At 37.5% G+C, this 15,763-nt stretch overlaps 1 protein-coding gene across 3 annotated transcripts in view; it reads left to right on the top strand.

Moving 5' to 3' along the window:
- Positions 1–15,763, top strand: part of UBN2 (ubinuclein 2) — a 79,365-nt gene that overhangs the window by 33,353 nt on the left and 30,249 nt on the right. For 2 of the 3 annotated variants that reach the window (XM_087820990.1, XM_016220341.2), the window contains exons 8-14: positions 221–350; positions 3,605–3,723; positions 4,306–4,419; positions 4,996–5,139; positions 5,856–5,906; positions 8,579–8,621; positions 12,629–14,173. In XM_087820990.1, coding sequence (XP_087677116.1) covers positions 221–350; positions 3,605–3,723; positions 4,306–4,419; positions 4,996–5,139; positions 5,856–5,906; positions 8,579–8,621; positions 12,629–14,173 — 2,146 coding nt within the window. The remainder of the gene's footprint in view (positions 1–220; positions 351–3,604; positions 3,724–4,305; positions 4,420–4,995; positions 5,140–5,855; positions 5,907–8,578; positions 8,622–12,628; positions 14,174–15,763) is intronic. The other variant, XM_087820989.1, reaches the window with a different exon arrangement.

Genomic DNA, 15,763 nt, shown 5'->3' with positions numbered 1-15,763 from the left:
TCTTAGGGAAAAATATTAAAGTATATGTGTGAGGGATGTGTGCTTAAAATAGTCATACTGTGCTCATCGAAATTTTCTATAGCATCATTAATTTTTTCCCCTTGAAAATACTGTCTTGGAAATGTAACATGAGAAAAGAATCACTTCCTTTGCCTCTTTGCTTGTATGTTGCTACCTGAAAGAGATTCTGTACTATTTATTTGTTGTTGTTTTTGGTCAGCATTGAGTTACAGCTACAGGAATTAGGCCCTGTCATTCGTAGTGGTGTCTACTCACATCTTGAAGCTTTTGTGCCATGCAATAAAGAAACACTGGTAAAACGTCTGAAGAAGTTACATCTCAACGTCCAGGTAAGGGGAGAAACAATGATTTCTACATTGGGGGTTTTATAACCTATAAAGAGGCTGATTTCTTTTGGGGGCTTTTGCATATTAATTGCTTTATAGTTATGTATGTATATTAAAGGCATGTTGATCCCCTGAAAAAATTTACTTTTCAATAATTCATAGGTTTAGGTGAGAAATAATATTTTCTAAGGCATAGATTCTTGGGCTGGTAAATTAACCTGTTTCACAGCTAACACAGCTTTGCCCTCAGCAAATAATCTGACGTATTTTTAACTCAATTTTTGTATTCCTGAAATGGATCTATACAGACATTATGCAGACCAATGGAAAGAATCACAGGGTTGCATGTAAATTTAAAAATTATCTAGTGTAATCATCCACATTTTGCTAGATTCTTGACTACAAAACAATCCCACTAAGTGTGTAAGTTGAATGCTTTCAGTTGTCAGGAACTTATTTCATTATATATCAGACAGTTCTTTCATGTTTTGAGCCAAATCCAGGTGCTTTCTACCCTGTTAGTCCAAATTCTACCTTCCAGTTCATAAATCTAATCATCCATCCACTTCGTTTTCATGTTTTTGAAAACATTTATGCCCCTCTTCATATAAAATGGTTTTCCATACTGTCATTGTTCTGATTACTTTCCCCTAATGATTTGGTTGCCTATATCGTTAAAAAGTATTTATAATTTGTAGGTAATTGAAAATAATTGGATGCAGTTTAAGACACAATAAAATTACATTTTTCTATGACCAAAGGTATTTCGTGAAATTCAGGGCAAGAATAGAGCCAGGAAGGATGAGAACTGATCATTCGGATTAACTCTCTTTCTACCTGTCTTCCCACAGCTCATTTTTATCCCTTTATATGCATCTGCAGATAAGATTACTTGATTCTCAAGGTTTTACATTACAGAAAAGCCCTGTACAGAGACTGACTCAGTCCTCTCATCCCAATCCAAATTCCTGGGGCAAAAAGTCTGATTATAATGTCTTGGGTCAACCTAAACTTTTCTGGTTAGGGTGGGAGTCACACAGGACAACATAGCTATCCAAGGTCTACCATGAAGTGAATGGGAGAATACGTGTGTCCAGGCTCACTGTACTCAGTGTGAACTGACAGACGTGGAATTCTTTACCATAGGTTCTATACTTCTGTTAATAAATACTTCCTTTGAACTGAGAAACTATAGTTCTTTCTCAGTTCAAAGCAGATTCATGAACAAGTGAAATTTATCTAAGGTCTCAGATTTTGGTTCTGTGCCTGGCTCTCCAGACATTGACAGTTGGAGGTTACAGCCATGAGTTCAAATGACACAAATGGGTACCAGTATAAAAAGAACTAGAAGTAGGAAAACAACTTTCTGCACATTGTAAAATATTTTCTAAGGGACATTTCAAGTTCAATGTTTGAAGTTATTTATTAACTCTATTGGGTATGGAAGAAAGGCATTTACCTTACCCTTGCTTTTGTATATATGGTTTTATCACGTTTGTAAACGTAAACATTATATTGTTTGGTTTGCATGTTTCTGAGCTTTATATAAATTGAGTCATAGTGTCTGTATTCTTTTGCAGCTTGCTTTTTTACACTCAACATTATGCATTTTAGAGTTACCTGTCTTTACATGTGGTGGAACTCCATACAGTTGTTTTGATTTTGAGAGTACACTTATTAAAGTTGGGGACAGTGAAACAAGGAAGGGCTTAGGATAGAAGAAGCAATAGGAGAGAGCCTGCTCGGAGCTGCTTAAGCTCACTAGAAAGTCAGAGAAAAGGGGGCCTTGGAGACAGGTTCCGGGGGTTAGCCCAGGACAAGCTGCCGCTCCCCATTTCTCCCCTGGTTGCAAGTCTTGTGGGGACCCTTAGAGTTTAGGAGATGAATGCCTGAGAGGGAAGAAAGGCGTGGGTGCTCCCCCAGGAGCAAGAGCATGCCTCCATCCAGTTCTCCTGCTGTGTTCCATTGTATAAATATATCCCAGTTAATTTATTCATTTTACAGTTAGTGGATGTATGGGTTGCTCCCAGGAAGATAATTTGAGCTACGTAATTCTCAAAAAAGTGGTATCTCTTTCTGTCAAATCAGTAAAAAAAGTAAAAGCTCTAGTCGGGTAGCTCAGATGATTAGAGTGTCATCCCAGTACACCAATGTTGCAGGTTCGATCTCCAGTCAGTGCACATACAATGGTCAACGAGTGAATGCATAAATAAGTGGAACAACAAATGGGCTTTTGCCTCTGCCTCTCTCTCTCCTTCCCTATCACCCTCTCTCCCTTTTTCCCTTCCTCTCTCAAATCAATTTAAAAAGTGATCACCCAGGAAATGTGATACTGGATTATTCACATTTTGAAAAGTGGGATTTTATAACAGACACTATCATATTGCAGTAATATTTATTAATTGGTATGCCTGAAAAAGGTAATTGCAGTACAATGTTTTAATTTGTAAAATACATCTGCCATAACATAGTAACTGATTCCTGAAAATCCTCTCCTTACCAGAAATCTCGTTTTAAAAATAGTTGTGTCAGTGAAGAAAAGCAAAGTCTTGTAATCTTTATGCATCTATGACAGTAATAAAAAATGTCTTTTAAATAGTTACATATATTGTACTTGCAAGATGAATATATAAATTTCTTAATTAAAGCTGTCAGATATGAATGTACTTGCTTTTCTTTTTTGCCCTGAACCCACATGAATAAGAGTCTTAGTCTCCTTTTTCATCGTGGCCTTAACTCGCATGTTTGCTTGCAACATAAGTCACAATTACTAACAGTAAGTGAGAGAACAGGATGCCCGCATCCCGTTGGTAGTCTTCCAGAGCACGTCCTGTGTTGCACCGTTCCAGAGCTGTATCTCTCCTTGTGGTAGTTCCCCATCATAATGGGGTTGACCAGTAGTGGTCTGCACAATGGAGATTTTGTTCTCTACTTAATTATTTGTATTATAGCTAAAGTGTTCATATAATTTGTCGACCAAACATGAGGCATTTCTAAGAATGTAAAGGAGTACTGTTAATTATGCTGGGGCAACAGGCAAAAACTGAGACTCTCCTTGGAAGCCTGGGAAGTATGGTCATGCTATTTTTATATCCAGTGTGCATTATGAAAAGTCAGTGTTGGAGAGAAATATCTGTATTTAAATATGTAAACATTTCATATCTAAAAACATAAATTTCATCATTTGAGGATCTGCTTGCAAAATAAGTTTTGTAAATAGTTTTGAAAAAACTTTTAGTTTGTTTTTTTTCCCTCAGGATGACCGTTTAAGAGAACCTCTGCAAAAACTGAAACTGGCTGTTAGCAATGTCATGCCTGAACAGCTATTTAAATACCAGGAGGACTGCCAGGCGCGTAGTCAAGCTAAGTGTGCCAAGTATGTACTTAGTCTATTTCGACTGGCTTTTGCATTTGAGAAATATTTTTAGATTTAGGTGTTGGTCTTTAGTGGACACCGACTAGACATCCACATATACCACTAAAATGTTATATGTGGGTCTTTGTACCAGATGTGGATATTAAACCAATAGCTGGGTCTTCATTAAAATACCTAAAACGTATCTATTAAATATATTCTAAATGACACATCGCTTCCCACTCAATGATTTGACGTCAAAGGCGAAAGGCCTGTTGATTTAGTATATGTATGTGGTCAGAGCAAGAGCTGACACTGGTGAGACATTTCACATATTGACCAACTTGACTGTCTGAGGTAGGACACAAATGTATTCTGAACTAAAAAATAAGTATTCATGCTTTCATATTATAGTTTGAAGACTTTATTTACCAGATAACTTTATAACACACTTGAAATTCAGAGTACCATGTAGAAAGGTCGATTTCCTATTTACCTTGTCATTGGAGTTAATGTCCAGTTAAGCAATTCAAATTTCTAGGGAGCATATTATAGGCAACGTTGAGTTAAAACTCCGCTTCATAAAATGTTTTTCATTTTTAGGTTGCAAACTGATGAAGAACGAGAAAAAAATGGATCCGAGGAAGATGATGATGAGAAGCCAGGGAAACGTGTCATAGGACCAAGAAAGAAATTCCACTGGGATGACACCATTAGGTAAGATGTAACCAAAGCCTTCACTTTCAACTAAGTAGATAACGGAGATAGAAGGTTTCCATAAAAAGAATCTACACTAAGTCGAAGACTAGATTGGGAGCAACCAAGGATAGGTATGTAGGAAAAATTTATTCAAGAGAAGATTGACATGGTCCTAATATTTTTAGAGTTCTATCACTTTTATTTTTATATAATGATTTTATAAGCTCATTGTTTAATTACTGAGTGAGTCATGTACTGGTTTCAGAAGGTGAAGGACTCAGTATAGTTGTGTAGTCAGTCATCTTTCTTACCAGTAATTTGATATCTCAAGGGGTTAGTTGTAGGACTACCCCTTTCAGTCTTTGGTGCCTAGATTAAAGGTATCAAAGGAAACTGTTTCATGTGGGGATTTAGCTGTATGTTAGATATATGTTAGAAATTATTTATTTTCATGTCATCTTCTGAATTCTTCAGATAATACTCTTTAGTATTGCTATCAGGTTTATGTGCTTTTTAAAGAATCTGTTTCAAGCTTAATTTTCTACAATTTTGCAGTCAGATTTATATATAAATATATATTTTTAATCTGTTTAGAACTTTGTTATGTAACCTTGTTGAGATCAAATTGGGATGCTATGAGTTAGAGCCAAATAAAAGCCAGTCTGCTGAGGATTATCTTAAATCCTTTATGGAGACAGAGGTGAAACCATTGTGGCCTAAGGGCTGGATGCAGGCAAGGTAAGAAATATGACATCCTAGATTTTATTTATTTACTTTCTTCTTATTGCTGTTATTATGGATACATATATATACACACATACATCACATTCATTTTGCTAAGAACCTAATGTGTTTAAACCTTTCATCTCAAATGATCTCTACTTTGAAAACTTCAAGCACTTAAAAGACTAAACAGTGGTTCACATGGACATAGAGATGTAGAAATATGCGTAAAGGTGGTTTTTTAACTGACTACCTTTTCCTTTTTATACCTGAATTTGCTGGTAGAGAAAAAGGGAGGGAAAATGATTATGAACTTTGGGAGGGGAACTTCTTATGGGTATTGTGACAATAAGGAACTGAATACAAGATTTAGAGTGTGGAAAAAGAGACAGCCTTAGTTTATATTGAAAGTAATCAGTATAGAGTAGTATCTCAAAAACTAATTTAAAGTTTAAAGAGTTAAGTAACAGACTTGGCTGTCTCAGCCTATCATCTTAAAGTGTTTCATTTTAAATCAATAGAAAACATCTATTGGTCTGTTAAAGATTTAAATAGAGTTGCTATAAAACTACCTATAAGATAGATTATTGCTTATACTGTACCATTATAATTTTTACTTGGTAAATAATCAAATAACAGCCTGTTGAAAATCAAATGATTAAAATGGTAAAGTGGTTATCATATTATTTATTTACTATAAAGAATTAATTATCTCCTTTAAATTTTTTCAGAATGCTTTTTAAGGAAAGCCGGAGTGTACATAATCATCTTACTTCTGCCCCGTGAGTAAATTCATACTATTTTTATTCAAATTATGTGCTTTAGTAAATGAAAATATTATTTATTAAATGCTAGTTAAAATCTCACTTAAATGTACATTTAGACAATCTCCATGTTACCACCACCTTTTTATTTTATTTTATTTTTTAAATTTATAAATTTTTTTAAACATATCTTTATTGATTTCAGAGAGAGGGAGAGAGAGATAGAAACATCAGTGATGAGAGAATCATTGATCGGCTGCAGCTTGCAACCTGGGCATGTGCCCTGACCAGGAATCAAACCCCAATCTCCTGGATCCTAGGCCGATGCTCAACTGCTGAGCCACGCCTGGCTGGGGCCACCACCTTTTTAAAAAAGAAATCATTTTTACTGTTGACTATGTAGTCCTCAGAACATACTTACCTATTCAACAGTTCTCAGACTAGTGTTCAAAAACCTGAATTGGTAATGTAACATGTACAGCGAGGCTTTGGTCGTTTCCTTTGTTCTCGGGCCTTCTGCCCTTCAATTCTTTTGCATCTCCTTTTCTTTCCCGCTTAACGACCATCTAAATAGGTAACCCTAAACCGTGTGCTTTCCAAGACAGCTCTGTATACATATCCACACTTCCTTACCTTGCAGTGTTTTATTTCACACAGTTCTCCTCCTTGTCAGGTCCTCCCTTGTGCTCAAAACCAGCTATTTCCTTAGTGATGTGATTACTAAAGAAACGCCTCTTATTCTCCAACAGGCATAGTAAAGAGGGGTGGTTACATTTTTGAGTGGATATTGGTTAATTCAACAATAATTTTATTTCTAAGTACAATTATGGCTAATTCCTTGTAGCATAAGAGTGTAGTATTAAGGGGTTAATAAAGTATAAGAATTAGGATGTCACTGAGAATTTACTGAGCACTCTAGTTCAGTATTCTGCAAGGGGATCTGATTAACTTCCTCTGGGTAACATTACAAAATCTCCCTCCCCTTGGATAAGTTGTAATAGTTGGAATTGTTTTACAGCTGTTAGGAAGGACACTGTTAGTACACAATCAGAGATGTATTGAGTTGGTTGTGGTTTTCAGTTCTTAAGATTCTTATTTGCTGAGTATAAATGGGGAGTAGCTTCATTTTATGTATTATAAGTGTACTTTGTTGCAAGTGGTTTAGTTTTCCTGCAGTGGGGGAATATATATGACTAATTTTGTGTTTTGTTTTGTACCAGAAAGTAGGAATCTGTGGGATAGGTGGGCTTGGAAGTCTTTGTCCAAGTGCTCTTTATCAAAAAAAACTTTGAGCCCAGCCAGGCATTGCTCAGCAGTTGAGCATCGACCTAGGATCAGGAGATCGGGGTTCGATTACCAGTCAGGGCACATGCCCAGATTGTGGGCTGGGCAGCCAATTAATGACTCTCATCATTGATGTTTCTCTCTCTCTCTCTCTCTCTCCCCCTCCTTTCCTCTCTCTGAAATCAATAAAGATATGTTTAAAAAAAAATTTAAAAAAAAACACACAACTTTGAAAATTACTGTTGCTTTAATGAAGCCATAGGTTGACACTTTTAATTAACACATTTGTTAATTTAATTAATAACATTTAACTCAGTGAAATACAAATATTCAGACAATGTGAGGTATTTTAGCTTGGCAACCCTTTATTCAACAAACGGAATACTTTCTCCTATGAACTTATGTTTTTTTACCTTCAAACTTTTTCACAATTGTTTCCAAAGGTTTCCATGGTTGTTGTTGGTTTTTTTTTTTAAATATATCTTTATTGATTTCAGAGAGAGAGAGAGAGAGAGAAACATCAGTGATGAGAGAGCCAATGATCGTGCCCACAACCCGGGCATGTTCCCTGACCAGGAATCAAACCCTGATTGCCTGGATCCTAGGTCGATGCTCAACCACTGAGCCACGCCCAGCCAGGCTCCATGGTATTTTTTTAAGGAAAGAAAACCTGCAACTAAAATAAAATAATATTATATGTCAACTGTAATTGAAAAATAAAGAACAAAATTTTTTGCAAAAAAATTTTTTCTTTAAAATCTGGAGGATTTTTTTTTTAATGTTTTATTGATTGGATTTTTTTTTTTTTAGAGAGAGAAAGCGGGAGAGAGACAGACAGACAGATAGACATCGATTTGTTGTTCCACCTACATGTGCATTCATTGGTTGACTCTTATATGTGTTCTGACTGGGGATCGAACTGGAAACCTTTTGCATGCTGGGTAGACAATCTAACCAACTAAACTACTGGGCAAGGGCTTTGTTTCGTTTTATAAATATCTCGTTTACAACCTCTGGGCGTGCTTTAATTTGAGCTGGAAGTTTTTCGAAGCTCTGTTTTCTTATAAATAATTAAAATTCTTAACTGTTCTTTGAAGTGAGAATCTGTAGGCAGCTTTGTTAGCCTATTTTGAGTTATCTCATTTTGAATATTTAGAATTAATTTTTAAAAGAACTTTATCATTTCATATTTTGGTTTGGCCTCTCTCCTACTTAATCAAAATTGGGGAAACTGTTGCCATCTCTACACATATAAATTGAGCACTTACATGTAGTTCCTTCTTTCAGAGAATTTTCCAAATAGAAGAAGAAATTATTTACCCATGTAATTACAAATTATGTTATACTTTCCTAGTGAGTGACCTAACTGCCACTGAAATGCCTTCCTTTTTAATCTTTTGTCTTAGGGCAAAGAAAAAGGTCATTCCTGCACCTAAACCCAAAGTAAAGGTAAGTACTGAACCAAATCTTAAATTAGTCCTAATGATTGTTGAAATGCATTCTTTTCTTTTTTTTTTATGCTATTTTATTTTAAAGGCAGGGCAGAACCACTCTAGTAGATTTGGCTTTCACCCAGGTACATGTAGGTTTCTTTTTAGTTTATTTTAAATTGATTTTAGAGGGGAGAGAGGGAGGAGAAGAGAAAGAAAGAAACATCAGTGTGAGAGAGAGACATGGATCAATTGCCTTCGTTATGTGTCCGGACTGGGGATTGAACCTGCCACCTAGGTATGTGCCCTGACCAGGAGTTGAACCCACCACTTTCCCATGCATGGGACAACACTAACCAACTGAGCCACACTGGCCAGGGCAAATTGCATTCTTAAAATGAATAGGATATATACTATTTAGCATAGATCAACAGGTGGTATCATCATACTCTTAAGATGGGTGTTTTCAAACTTTGTAAAAAATTGTAGAAATGTTATATTTGGGAGAAGAGATGACTGTGTAGCAGTGGGAAATTTGCACATATTTATTACACTGTAAGGCTTAACTTAATACTTAGAAATGCTGGATAAAATATAACAACTGTCCTTTAAAAACGTAGCTGAGTTTGGAAATATTTACGAGACATTCCTAGGGCTGCAAACAAAGAAGCTGCCATAGTCATAGTATTAGTCTGCTACTGAAGCTTTACTTGCCTTTAGTGGCATTTGCTGATTTTTATCCATTCCCTTAGGGTTTATTTTTAAATTTCTTCTCAGAGCGCAGCAGACTGGGTTTTCTTAGACTAATATAGGTTTAGAATTAGACTGAAATTCTGCATAAACCTGGGACCTCAGAGGATAACTTCCTTAGTAAAAGAAAGGACTAGAAGAGAAATCCACTCACCAGCAGAAAGGTTAGGAAATGTTCATGTCTTGGCCTGGGTTCTGGATTAGGGTAAGCAGGTCCTCCTCCAGCCCTGCCCGGTTTGACCGTGATTAGAGTTTAGGCCTGCCGACTGAAGGGTCCTGGGTTTGATCCCTGGCCCTGGTCAGGGTGTGTGTGGGAGCCAACGAGTTGATGTGTCTCTCTCACATAGAAGTTTCTCTCTCCCCCTTCCACTTTCTCTGAAAAGTAGTGGAAAAAAATCCTCGGGTCAGGATTAAAAAAGAAAAAAAGTCCTAGAGAATTTCCCTTGGTTTAGGAGTTTAACTTACACTGCCTGTGTGATCTGGGGAAACCTCAAGCTGAAAAATAACCTGAAGTTATTAAATTAATATTAACCCAGGGCACCTGGCAAATCAGATTCTCTCTGGAAGAATATTTATACCCTCATCTCAGGCCTCAACAGTTTTCCACGTACATTCTGTGTCAAATCTGAGCTCACAATCTGAAAATACTGAGTATGTGAGGACATGAGTTACTGTGTGTGAGAGTCAGCAGAAACAACCAGCAAAAGCAGATCTCTACAAAGTGACGGATTTACTGGGTTTGGAACATACACTTTTATATTTAAAAAAGTAGAAGAGGGGATAAAAATACCCTGTTAAAATAAACGACGGAGAGTTAAATTTTGATACATCTATTCAAATGTGATTAATTTATCAGACTTTTAAGAATGGAAGTGTTAGGATTCTATAGGGGAGTTACCCTTGTTGTTTGTTTTTTGTGATTAAATTACTTTTTCCTTTTCCCAAAATGGAAAAACTGTACTACTGACCCCCCCCCCCCCATCCTGCCATCCCTCAAGTATCTATTTTAGTTAAGGGGTAATATAAGGAAATGTTTAACAGTAGAACATGCAAACAATAGAGAAAAGTAAGACGAAGAAAAGTAAAAGTGTCTAGAAATCTTTGCTTAGAGAAAAAAGCTTTTAACTTTCTGGTACACATTTGCACCCCTTCTTCTGCATCTTTGCCCCTAACTCTCCCCCTTCCACCTGTCCAACCATTCATTTGTCCAGATTGACTTAGCCTTTTATATACATGGTATAACCTGCTTTTTTTACTCAGATTTACATCCTGAACAATTTTTTCTGCCAATGTAAATCCACACAGGACAGTGGATTTGTTTTTTGTCTTTATTTATTTATTTCAGAGAGAGTGAGCCAGAGAAACACCGATTTGTTGTTTCACTTATTTATTCGTTCACTGATTGCTTCTTGTATGTGGCCTGACGGGATGGAACCCAAAACCTTGGTGTATCAGAACTATGCTCTAACCAAGTGAGCTACCCGCCCAGGGCCTGATTCGTTTTGTTTTTGTTTTGTTTTTAATTCTCACCAGAGAATATATTTACTGATCTTAGAGGAATAGAGACAAACATTGGTTGGTTGCCTCTTGTACTAGCCCCAACCTGGGACCAAATTGGCATGTGCCTGATCGGGATCAAACCCTTGACCTTTCAGTGCACAGGACAACACTCAACCAACTGAGCCACACTGGCCAGGGCCTGATTTGTTATTTATTTTTTATTTAAATGTTTTTTATTTTATTTTATTGATTTCAGAGAGAGAAAGGGAGAGGGAGAGATAGAAACATTAGTGATGTGGAGAGTCATTGATCGGCTGCCTCCTGCAGGCCCCCTCCTGGGGATTGAGCGCACAACCTGGGCATGTGTCCTGACTAGGAATCGAACCATGACCTCCTGTTCATAGGTGGATGTTCAATCACTGAGACACAGTGGCTGGGCCTGATGTGTTATTTTTATAAAGAAAAAATGTTAATAAAACGGTTACATGAAACAACAGTTTTTATACTGGTAACACTGCCATATTATTTTGATACACTCCCCCACCCTCAGTTTTTATGATAATGTAATTTTTACTGATGGTGTAATTTCATGGCATGTCAACGCAAACTTGTCTCATCTGTATTAACCATTCATGCTAGCAGACAATGTTTACCTTAATGCAGTTACAGTGTGGACTTCTGAGAGGCAGTGAGGTGTTTACAGTCAAAGCTTTTAAAACAGAAGCTTAGAAAAATTGCTAAGGGCATTAGAGTGTAACAGCATTCTTAACAGCTTGCTTACTGAAGTACCTTAGAAGGTGATGGTAAAGACCATTCCTCTCCATTCTTTCCCACTATGGTTAAGGTAAGTGCTGTGGTCCTATAAATCAGTGTATAATGCTGGGCTTGGGTTTATGTGAGTTTGTTTGTTTGTTGGTTTGAAAAAGTAATTGAAACTTTGAAATTATTTTTATGTAATAGTTTTATTCTTAATCTTTAAAATGATACAAGTAAGCACTCACATTTCTCTTTTAAGAAAAGAAATTACTTTTTAATGTTTTTGCTGTTTAAATATTTAAACTGTGCTGTAATTCTCATCTCTGTTTTGGAATTTTAAGAAAGTTAATTTTTTAAAAAGTTAAACAGTATTCTTTTAGGTATTCATAGTTTTAATTTCTAAATCCCTTGTTTTCTTAGCAGAGTGGGCACTTAGTAAATATATGTTGAAGAAAATTACAAATGACTTCTTCCATTACGAATAGAAAACATAATTTAAGTGTGTTTGGGTTGATGTGCCAGTTTCTCTATATACTGCCTATGGGTAGTTGCAGGACAGGGCATATGAGGAAGCCAAATGTGAGGGTTGGTATCCTAGTGAAACATACTGCACAAGAGGAGTAGAGTCTTAAGACAAAGACAGGATTTCTCCTAGATGCAAGGAGAACCTGATGAGTTTGGAATAGTATCTGAAGATCTGACCCAGGCGGGCGGGGGAAGGAATTTTCAGCAACATTTTGACTAGTAGATTAGTGTTTCTTCAGCTTGGCTTTAAGCCACTTTAGAATGGCTTACTAAGGAATGGTAGCTGTGTGCAATATATCAGATTGTTAGTCTTGTGAGGACAGTTCAACCAGGACTTCTGCCCTCTAAACAATTTTTTGGTTTTTACAGTCTCTAAAGAAGAGTTCCAATAGAATTTTAATCATCATGAGAACTTCTTAGTCTTTTAAAAACCAATGCTTTGTAATTTTTTATTAATCATTTGATTTTTTTCTAATACAATGCTGTTTATGCTAGGAGTGTAGTCCAAAAAAGGACCAGAAAACTCCTGCATCCTTGGTGGCTTCAGTTGGTGGTCCTTCAACAAATTCTAGCACATCTGCCGTGGCCTCCACCAGCTCTAGCTCTACTCCAGCCCAGGAGACCATCTGCCTTGATGATTCACTAGATGAAGACCTTTCTTTCCACCCACCTGCACTGGATCTTGTTTCTGAAGCTTTAGCTGTTATCAACAATGGGAGCAAGGGCCCTCTAGCTGGCTCAAGGATAAGCATGCCAACTGCAAAACCTCGCCCAGGACTGAGAGAAGAAAAATTAGCAAGTATCATGAGTAAGCTGCCACTGGCTACTCCCAAAAAACTAGATTCTACTCAGACTGCACATTCATCAAGTCTTATTGCTGGTCACACAGGGCCAGTACCAAAGAAACCCCAGGATTTAGCTCATACTGGCATCTCTTCAGGCCTTATTGCTGGCTCTTCAATTCAGAACCCTAAAGTTTCCTTAGAACCTTTGCCTGCAAGGCTACTTCAACAAGGACTGCAGAGGTCAAGCCAGATTCATGCTTCTTCCTCCCAGACCCATGTCTCCTCTTCCCAAGCCCAGGTTACTGCCTCCTCTCATGCTCTGGGGACATCAGAAACCCAGGACGCTTCTCCGTTAACACAAGTGACAAAGGTGCACCAGCATTCAGCTGTCCAACAGAATTATGTGTCTCCATTGCAGGCAACCATTAGTAAATCACAGACCAACCCAGTGGTGAAATTAAGTAATAATCCCCAGCTTTCCTGTTCATCCCCACTTGTTAAGACTTCAGATAAGTCACTTATGTACCGCCTTCCCTTACCTACTTCCTCACCTGGAAATGGTTCTCAAGGGTCCCACTCCCTGGTTTCTAGGACAGTTCCTAGCACCACTACCTCCAATAACTATTTAGCCAAGGCTATGGTGTCACAAATCTCCACGCAGGGTTTCAAATCTCCCTTCTCAATGGCTGCATCCCCCAAACTTGCCGCATCTCCAAAACCTGCCACATCCCCTAAACCCTTGCCCTCACCTAAGCCTTCTGCCTCACCCAAGCCCTCTCTGTCAGCTAAGCCTTCAGTATCAACTAAACTTATTTCTAAATCCAACCCGACTCCCAAGCCTTCGGTTTCCTCGAGTTCTTCCAGTGCAAGTGCACTCGTAGCCCAGAGTAGCCACTCCAGCAGTAACAACCCAGTCCATAAACAGCCCAGTGGAATAAACATCAGCAGGCAGTCTCCCACCTTGAATTTATTGCCCTCTAATCGCACTTCAGGCCTTCCGTCTACAAAAAACCTTCAGGCCTCATCAAAGCTACCAAACTCGTCATCCACTGGAACTATTGGGAAGAGCAGCTCGAGTGGAATCGCGATGAATGTACCTGCCAGCAGAGGTGGCAACCTCAACTCAAGTGGAGCCAGTAGGACTAGTCTATCTGGGGGAACAGGAAGTGGAACACAGGGTGCTACTAAACCGTTGTCTACTCCACATAGACCTTCCTCTGCCTCAGGGTCTTCAGTGGTAACAGCCAGTGTGCAGGTATGTATGTCATACACGTTCATGGGATAAAATGTAAGATTGTGTAACCTTTCTTATTAAAATACATGGGTTGTTTGTAGCAGCTTACAGTTTATGGCTGAGGAATGTTCCTGATGTTGATATCACAGTGATGGGGATACTTGGAGACCAGGTTTTTGTTGGAATGTGGATCCCCCCCCCCCCAGTAAAGTATCATATGCTCACTTTCAAAAATTTTGAAAGACATAACCAAAAATGCATATTTAAAACTACCTTATTAAAGTCAGAACAAAGTAGTAACTTACAAATTTAACATACTTTCCCTTGTCTCCTCTCTTCCCCACTCTAGTCCCTTACCTCCTGCCAACTTTCTTAATCAAATTTCTGCATTCATCTTATTTTTACCTTTAACCGTTTGTCTTTTTTTTTTTTTTTTAATATGTCTGTTGATTTCAGAGAGAGAAAGGGAGAGAGAGAAATAGAAACATCAGTGATGAGAGAGTCATTGATCAGCTGCCTCCTACACACCCCCTTCTGGGGATGGAGCCTGCATCCCCGGCATGTGCCCTGATTGAGAATTGAACTGTTATCTCCTGGATCATAGGTCAGTGCTCAACCGCTGAGTCATTCCAGCTGGGCAACCATTTGTCTTTCGAATACAATTTTTATTTTTCATGAATTTTATAATTATTCATATATTATTCTCTTTGACAGGTTAGTATCGGTTATCCTTTTACACCACAGCTTCCCCATTTGTGAAATTTTAGTTTAAATTTATCTCTCAGTTAGTTAATAGAAGTACCTCACCCAAGGAATCTTTTCAAAAAGGCTAAAATGAAAGCTGTTTTACCTTAGCTCTTACATATCTGATCACTTCTGTGCTGTCACAGTTGAATAGTTACAGACTTCTTGGGTCACTGATTGTCTCCAAGTTTTGTAAATACTGTTCCACTGACTCTTTGTATTTAGGATTACAAAGGAGTCTGAGGTCATTCTGATTTTTTGTTCTCTTATCAGTAATGTGTTTTCTTTGCCTAAATGCTAGTAAGATTTTCTCTTTTTTTGCTTAAATTCAAGTGTCTCCAGACTTTGGCTTGGTTTATCTTGTTTTCAATAATTCTGTACCTATCAGTCTGTTCAATCTCAGACCAGGCGATTTTTTTTTTCAGCTCAAGAATATTCAATTATGTGTGGTGATGATTCTGATCCATTTGGCCTAGGCTTTTTGAGAACTCTTCATTGCTCATGTATTTCATCTCTGCCTTCCATATCATCTTCTCTGTTACTATTTTCATCTCTCTCCCACTTTGTATTCTGAGACTTTCACATTACTAATTTTTTCTTTAATGCCCCCCCCCCGAAAAGAAATACATGTTATTCACTGTAGGCAAATTCAAAAAAAGAAAATAAAAACACCCATTATCCCACCACTATGTGTATTTTCCTGATACTGTTTTTATAGACTTTTTTAAGAAAGTGAGTTTTCCATACTGTTCTATTTCATAACAAGTGTTTAAAAAATATAATATTTTATAATGTGTGCATAGGTTCTTAAATATCCTTTAACAATATGACATTGATTTATGGAATTCTGTTCTCTGACAAAGTGCT

Source organism: Miniopterus natalensis, chromosome 10 (genome assembly GCF_054644295.1).
Source record: "Miniopterus natalensis isolate mMinNat1 chromosome 10, mMinNat1.hap1, whole genome shotgun sequence".
In the NCBI taxonomy this organism is placed as follows: Eukaryota; Metazoa; Chordata; class Mammalia; order Chiroptera; family Miniopteridae; genus Miniopterus; species Miniopterus natalensis.
This window is presented reverse-complemented; position numbering and strand designations above follow the sequence as displayed.